Here is a 7,489-nt window from a genome sequence, read left to right on the forward strand (position 1 = left end):
TGCGCCATGGTGATCAGATGGAATGAGGCAGGAGCTTTACCTGTATCTGTTGTAAGGAGTATCTGAAGCACGTGCGCCATGGTGATCAGATGGAAGAGATAGAGGTGGTTATAGGAAGAACTAAGTGGTGACGGCTGCAGATCCACAGTGTCGTCCCAATACAAGGATGGGAATGCTAAGACAGCGCCAACCTATAAAGGGAAATGGACAACAACAGGGTAACTGAGAAAGGCCACGACAAACCAACTTCCTAACTAACTGTAAAGGGGACCAAATGATGCGGTTTGCAGCTGTTTTGTTTAGTTTTGAAATAACCATCATGCTTTTCCTGGTGATATTCAGTAGAATATCTTAGATTGTAATTATAATGCACCATAACTGGTGAGCAAAGGCCATCACTAAGTATCCCTTTGTAGAGTCTACCTAGTGTAGGTAGGCCTAAGCAGTAGTTCTCTGCTGAGTAGGTCTGAAGATTCTGTATTATAAACACTTGGATGTTCTTAAAAAACACTGACGCACAGGCCTCATTCCAATCCAACAAAATCAGACTCTGAGGCAAGGCCCAATTGTTAGCATTCTTTTTAAGATTCCTCGGAATCCCAGAAGAGAGTAAGGGTGGACAGCTACTGAGTACAAAGGTTACGAGGTACAAATGGGGTAGTGGTGGTGGGACTGGCTAACTTGATAGCCACAAACCCCATGGTTTTCAACCTTACCACTGTTCTTCTCTGTTCTTCACTAATCTTATTCTTTAAAAGAATCTTAAAAGAATAAGATTATTGCATGGATAGAAAAGTTGCATAAAACCCCCAAGAGCTGCCACCTCTCCATGGGTGGTAAGGAAGCTGCCATGTACTTATGGCCTGGTCTCTATCAGTAGATAATTTATATTTAATTTATAGCTTACATGGTAATTCACTGCATATGATATAAACAAGTTTAAAAAAAGGGAGTGGGGAGGACCCATAACCGAATTAGAGAAAGTTTATTTTTATATATATTATCAAATATAAACTAACTACAAGACCAATTATAAATTTAAAAAAAACTTGCTTTCATTTTAAAATTAATTTTGACGTTTCAGTGAAATCTGTATTTGTAAAAGAATGGATAACACATCAAATGTAATACCTTGAACATCAAAACTTTATTATTTTGAACAGACAACATGAATTTAAGTAAGAAAAACATGAAATTATAAGTTTGGTGACTTCAAAATCATTTTACTGAATACTTACCAGAACATGAAATAGATCCACGGATAGAAGGCATGGTGTATTTTCTGATTGTAGGTTAGGAAGAATAACTAAAACAAAATTAATATAATTCAGTCAGTGAAGCAGCGATGTGCAGTGGGGGGTGGAGGACAGAGACGAGTGCATCACACATTTAAGATATGGTTGTCCCTTTCTGCGTGTGAGCGCTCCATAGCCTCAGTAACAGTGTCAGGCCTTGGAGCCTCTCCTTGAGCTGGATCCCACTGTGGACCTGTAGCTGGACCTTCTTTTCCTCAGCCTCCTCTCCATTTCCATCCCTGTAATTCTTTCAGATAGGAGCAATTATGGGTCAGAGGCAACCCCATCCTTCACTTGATGTCCTGTCTTCCTGCTGGAGGTGGGCTCTATAAGTTCCTTCTCCCTACTGTCAGGCATTTCATCTAAGGTCCTTTGAGTCCCACGGTCTCTCACTGCCCAGGTCTCTGGTGCATTCTGGAGGGTCCCCCCACCCCCAACATCCTATTTCCTGAGGTCACATGTTTCCATCCTTTCTGATAGCCCTTAGGGCTTCGGTCCTTTTTCCTCACCCAATACCAGATCAGGTTCCTGTCCCCCACCCCCTACCCCACAGTACACTTTCCCTCCCAGATCCCTCCCTCCCTCCCCACTTCAAGATCTCTCAAACATTGGACCACCAAACAGGCAGCATACACCAGCTGATATGAGGCCCTCCACACACATACAGTAGAGGACTGTTGGGTCTCTGTTCATTCAGAGATGATGCACCTAGCCCTCAAGAGATTGGAGGCCCCAGGGAGTTTAGAGGCCAAGAGGAGTCGGGGGGGGGGGACATCCACGTGGAGACAGAGGGGTGGGCAGGAGGTAGGAGATGTGGAAATCAGAGGGTGGATCAGGGAGGGGGAATAAAATATGGAGTATAAAAAAAATTAATTAATTAAAAATAATTTAAAAAGAAAAAAGAAAAAGAAGTAAACCAGGGGAAAAAAAAGAAATGGTTGCCATAGTAACAAGGAAATGTAACAGAATACAAGACCACTAGAAAGTCTTATATATAGCTTAAGAGTTGGAAGATAAGATTTAGAAGAAAAACCTGAAATAGATTGTTCAAGAAATATTTGCTAAAAACAAGGGTATGTGCTTATCACTTGTAAGGCTCAGATCCACTTCCTAGCAGCCCCCACCTTCCACTTCTGAAGTGCTGAATGACTGACTCGCTTTGTGTACAGACTGAAGCCAGTGCTGAATGTGCTAAGCCAGAGCTGTGCCTGATCTAGCTCCTGCCGCAGAAAAACGGCTTTTATAGAAACATTTCCTCTATCACTTTCCACCAACATTTCTGTCTTTCTTTCCTCCTTCCTTCCTTCCTTCCTTCCTTCCTTCCTTCCTTCCTTCCTTCCTTCCTTCCTTCGTTCTCTCTCTCTGTCTCTCTTTTTTTTTTTTTTTTTTGAGATAGGGTTTCTCTATATAGCCTTGGGTGTCCTGGAACTCACTCTGTAGAACTCAGAAATCTGCCTGCCTCTGCCTCCCAAGTGCTGGGATTAAAGACATGCGCCACCACTGCCCAGCTCTTTAAAAAAAAAAAAGATTTATTGATTGATTGATTGATTTAATGTATGTGAATACACTGTAGCTGTGCCGATGGTGTGAGCCTTCATGTGGTTGTTGGGAATTGAATTATTTTAGGACCTCTGCTTGCTCCGGTCAACCTTGCATGCTCAGTCCCTGCTTGCTCCGGCCCAAAGATTCATTTATTATTATACTAAGTACACTGTAGCTGTCTTCAGACACATTAGAAGAGTGCATCAGATCTCATTATGGGTGGTTGTGAGCCACCATGTGGTTTCTGGGATTTGAACTCAGGACCTTTGGAAGAGCAGTCAGTGCTCTCACCTGCTAAGCCATCTCACCAGTCCTCCACCAATATTTCTAAATGTTTTGTAATATATAGTATGTGAGCAGATTTAGGATGGTGAACAGGGAGACCTTGCAGTAGAAAGGAAAACACAGAAAACCTTCCTGAATACTGCTCAGTGGTTAAGAGCACTGGCTGGTTTTCCAGAGAACTGGGGTTCAATGCTTACAAATGTCTGTAATTTTAGTTCTAAGGGATCTGACACCCACATACAGACATATATGTAGGCAAACTATCAATGCACATTAATATAAACAAACAAATAAATAAATTAAAGAAAAGGAAACAAAATCCATTTAAGAAAAAAAGAAAACCTTCCTATACAAAACTATATTATATGGATTATATTGGGAGAAAGTATAGACAGACTGAATATGATATACATTTATGAAAATATCTCTTACTCTCAAAGAAACTGAAACTTTAACTAGACCTAACAACCAAGTTAATAATATACTTTGGGTTCACTTAGGACTTGGCTTAATATCATGCTTGTTTATTTAGTTTTTCAACAACCAACCTTACTCGCGTTGGATTTCCTCTTTTACAACCAAAGCTAATGCATTATGTAACTTCCATGCCCCTGACCCAGACAGCAATACAATTGTGTAAATATATGTGTGTTATGGTAATCATTTGAAACAGCAAACAAGTTGAAAGTGACCTTATGCAACAATATCCACCATAAATGTTGGAAATGGCATGTTGATATTGCTTGATAACAGAATGTTTGCAGTACCATGTGCTCTGGGGGCACTTGGAAGTAAACATCTCTTGTAAAACTCAGTATTACAAGATTAAAGTACCCCTTATTCATTCTCCATACCAAGTTTGCTGTGCTCTTTATTAGGAAAAAGACAGAGTAAAAGAGACAGACATTAGGTAGGCACAGATAGACAAGTCAGAAAGCATAAGCTACTGGCAAACAGGAAACACAGGGAGAGAAGTGGAGAATTCTACTTGGGCTCAATTTTGGTTAAATTAATCCCAGGGGAAGTGCTGAATTTCCTTTCTTTGTGTGACAGTGGCACATTTTGGTGCCTCTGAGGATACCATTAAGTGTGTTTAATTGACAAATACTACAAAATATTATCTCTTAAATTTGATCAGTCTTTAATGAAAACTAGGGAGGAAAACATCTGGCAAGGAACTGAGATCAAGAAGTTAAGGCAACAGGATTTTCATCTCTGTTTGTTGAGCTGGCCTTGCTATGCAGTCCAGGCTGGTCTGGGAACTAAAACTGTTCCCATTCAACCTCATAAGTGCTAGAACTACAGGTATGAGCCATCATGCCTGGCTAGAAATAGTTGTGTATATATAAAAGCAAGAAAACAAATTGTGTGGTTTTACTTTTATCTATGTGTATAGGTGTGTGCAGAGGTGCTAGGGAGGCCAGAGTCCAAGCTTGGGTGTCCTAAGGTGCTGTCCACCTTGTTTTTCTGAAATAGGATGCCTCATCTGGTCCTATGGCTCACCAATTAGGCTAGGCTTGCAGGCCAACCAGCACCTTGAATCTACCTGTCTCTGTCTTATTGGTGCTGGTATGAAATTTCCATACCACCATGCCTGGTTTTTATGTAGGTGTTGGAGAACAAAATCAGGTCCTCATATTTGCTTGGTAAGTATTCTACTAACTGAGACACTACAGCTATTGTTTTAAAATTTTTAAATTTATTTCATTGTGTATGTATGCGCATGCATGTGAATGCACATGCTTGTAGGTATATTCACCTGTGTGCAAAGGCAGAGGCCAGAAAAAGGATGTATTATCTCTTCTTCTATCAATCTCTGCCTATTCCTTTGAGACAGTTTCCATCTCAAACCGAGGGCTAACATTTTCTTGGCTCACCTGACCAGCAAACCCCAGTGATTGTCTTGTCTTCACTCCTATCCTATCCTCACCCCCAAAGCTGGAGATACAGGTATTTGTGGCATGCTTGGCTTGTTACTTGGGTACTGGTATGTAAGCTCCACTCTTCATGATAGCAGAGCAGCCTTAACCGTTGGGCCATCTCTCCAGCTTCAACAAAAACTCAGGGAGAGAAGTTTCCCAGACTAATTTCTTAACCTCAATTCCAATATTCTAAGTAAGTAGCATAAATATTATGATTTTTGAATACAAGACTGAAATAGGTTCTCATACTGGCTATTTGTTACAGGGAAGCAGTTTAACTTCTCTAAGTCTACAGTATTTACAGATTGCTGAGGAGTTTATTAACATAGACTTTTGAAGGATTTATACTAGGTGTGGCATATAATAACCATGAAGTGTTCTTTTTATGCTCCATCTTAAACTAAAATGATCACAGGGTTTTGCCACTAACAGGCTGAGCGTCTGTGGTGGTTTGAATGTACTTAGCCCATGGGAAGTGGCACTGTTAGAGGGTGTGGCCTTTTTGGAGGAAATAAGCCTCTATTGGGGGGGGGGGGAGAGTTGAGGTTCTGTGCTCAAGGTGCAGAAGAGAGACTCCTCCTGTCTGCCTGCAGAGGTCAGTTTCCTTCTGGCTGCTTTTAGATCAAGATGTACAACTCTCAGCTCCTTCTCCAGCACCATGTCTGCCTGCATGCTGCTGTGCTTCCTGCCACGATGATAACTGACTGAACCTCTGAAACTGTAAGCCAGTCCCAGTTAAATGTTTGCCTTATAAGAATTGCCTTGATCATGGTTTCTCTTCACAGCAATGAAATCCTGACTAAGCCAGTGTCCTTGACAAGTCATTTGCAATTTCTAGGTCTCATTTCTTTGTGTTTAAATTTTTCACTGGGCAGTGGTGGTGCATGTCTTTAATCCCAGGACTCAGAAGGCAGAGGCAGGGGGACCTCTGTGACTTTGAGGCCAGCCTGGTCTTTGAGGAGAGCCAGGACAGAAAAACCCTGTCTCAAAAAATTTTTTAAAAAAATTTTTTTTCAGCAACACTTAAAACAAAAAGATTGATTGATTGATTGATTTTATGTATATGAGTACACCATTGGTTTCTTCAGACACACCAGACCCCATTACAGATGATTGTGAGCTACCATGTGGTTGCTGGGAATTGAACTAAGGACCTCTGGAAGAGCAGTCAGTGCTGTTAACCACTGAGCCATCTCTCCAGCCCTCAGCAACACTTCTGATAATGCAGTCAGTAGCATTATCTATATACCTATCTTATTTTCTTTCCAGGATTACAAACTGCTTTATGGTCAGGACATTTAAATAATTTCCTAATCCCTGTCCTGAGATTTATTCCTTTCAGTGACTGGAATACTTTCTCTCATCATCAAATTTTTCTTACAGGCAGTTCTAAAACTTTACACCAAAGTTACTATAAATATTTACTTTAAAATTTCTTTAAGAGTGGAGTGTGGTTAGCACAAGCCTGTAATCTTACTCCTTGGCAACCCGTGACAGGAAGATAACAGGAAGTTTGAGTTCCAGGCCAACCAGAGCTACAAAGTGAGATCCTGTCTCAAAAATAAAATTAAAGTCCATCAGAGCGACAAGGTAACTTTAGCATGCTTATTCTTCATTTTATCGATTGCTCATTGCCCTCTTTCCCCTTCTGAAGTGTTGGTGATCAAACCTATTCTTATGTATGCTGGCACAGTGAGTTACATAGCCAGTTCTTGCACCTTACTAGTATACAATCATGGGTATTATGCCTTATTCCTCGCTGTAAGTGAGGATAATTTTCTCAAAGACAGTTTTCATTCATTCATTCATTTATGTGTATGTACACATCTGTGTGTCACAAATAATTTCTGTGATTGTGTAACATTTGGAATTCTGGGAACTTTTCAGAGGGTTTATAAATGCTAGGGGCCCAGTAGCTGGAGTCAGAGGTCAATGGTTGTTGATCATTCAGGGGGGATTGGTTGTAATTTGTTAGTAGTCACTCTCAAAGAAGAAACAAAGGAAAGGAATTAGATTCAAGAATATCTTTCTCTCACCCACCCCCATCCTTTTTTCTCTCCTATCTAGTGATGGGGGTGAAGCAGGGGGATAGAGGATGGGAGGAAAAAAGAAACCATAAAGTAGCAAAAACTGCTACAATCAATAATCCAGCCAACTAGAACATTAATGAAAAAAATCATTTTAAAAATATGACTTTCTTAAAAAATTTCATTAACAGTCCCTCTCAAAACAACCTTAATTAGAAAAAGTCTCCATTAGCCAATTAAAAGTCACAAGTAAACTGACTAGTTTATAAAACCAAAGTCTAATTATCTAAGGTTTCCAAGACACTAAAAAAACTGAGCCAGGGGCTAGTGAGATGGCTCAGTGGGTAAGAGCACCCGACTGCTCTTCCGAAGGTCCGGAGTTCAAATCCCAGCAACCACATGGTGGCTCACAACCATC

The 7,489-nt window shown here is 40.6% G+C and overlaps 1 protein-coding gene across 3 annotated transcripts in view; it reads right to left on the bottom strand.

Moving 5' to 3' along the window:
* Window positions 1–7,489, bottom strand: part of Ubr1 (ubiquitin protein ligase E3 component n-recognin 1) — a 122,267-nt gene that overhangs the window by 21,244 nt on the left and 93,534 nt on the right. The window contains exons 38-39 of one of the 3 annotated variants that reach the window (XM_021192101.2): window positions 1,239–1,306; window positions 41–191 (exon numbers count right to left, since the gene is read on the bottom strand). In XM_021192101.2, the coding sequence (XP_021047760.1) occupies window positions 41–191; window positions 1,239–1,306 (219 nt within the window). Of the gene's footprint in view, window positions 1–3; window positions 192–1,238; window positions 1,307–7,489 lie in introns of all 3 variants that reach the window. The other 2 variants (XM_029535771.1, XM_029535770.1) reach the window with 2 other exon arrangements.

Source organism: Mus pahari, chromosome 3, assembly GCF_900095145.1.
Source record: "Mus pahari chromosome 3, PAHARI_EIJ_v1.1, whole genome shotgun sequence".
Taxonomy (NCBI): Eukaryota; Metazoa; Chordata; class Mammalia; order Rodentia; family Muridae; genus Mus; species Mus pahari.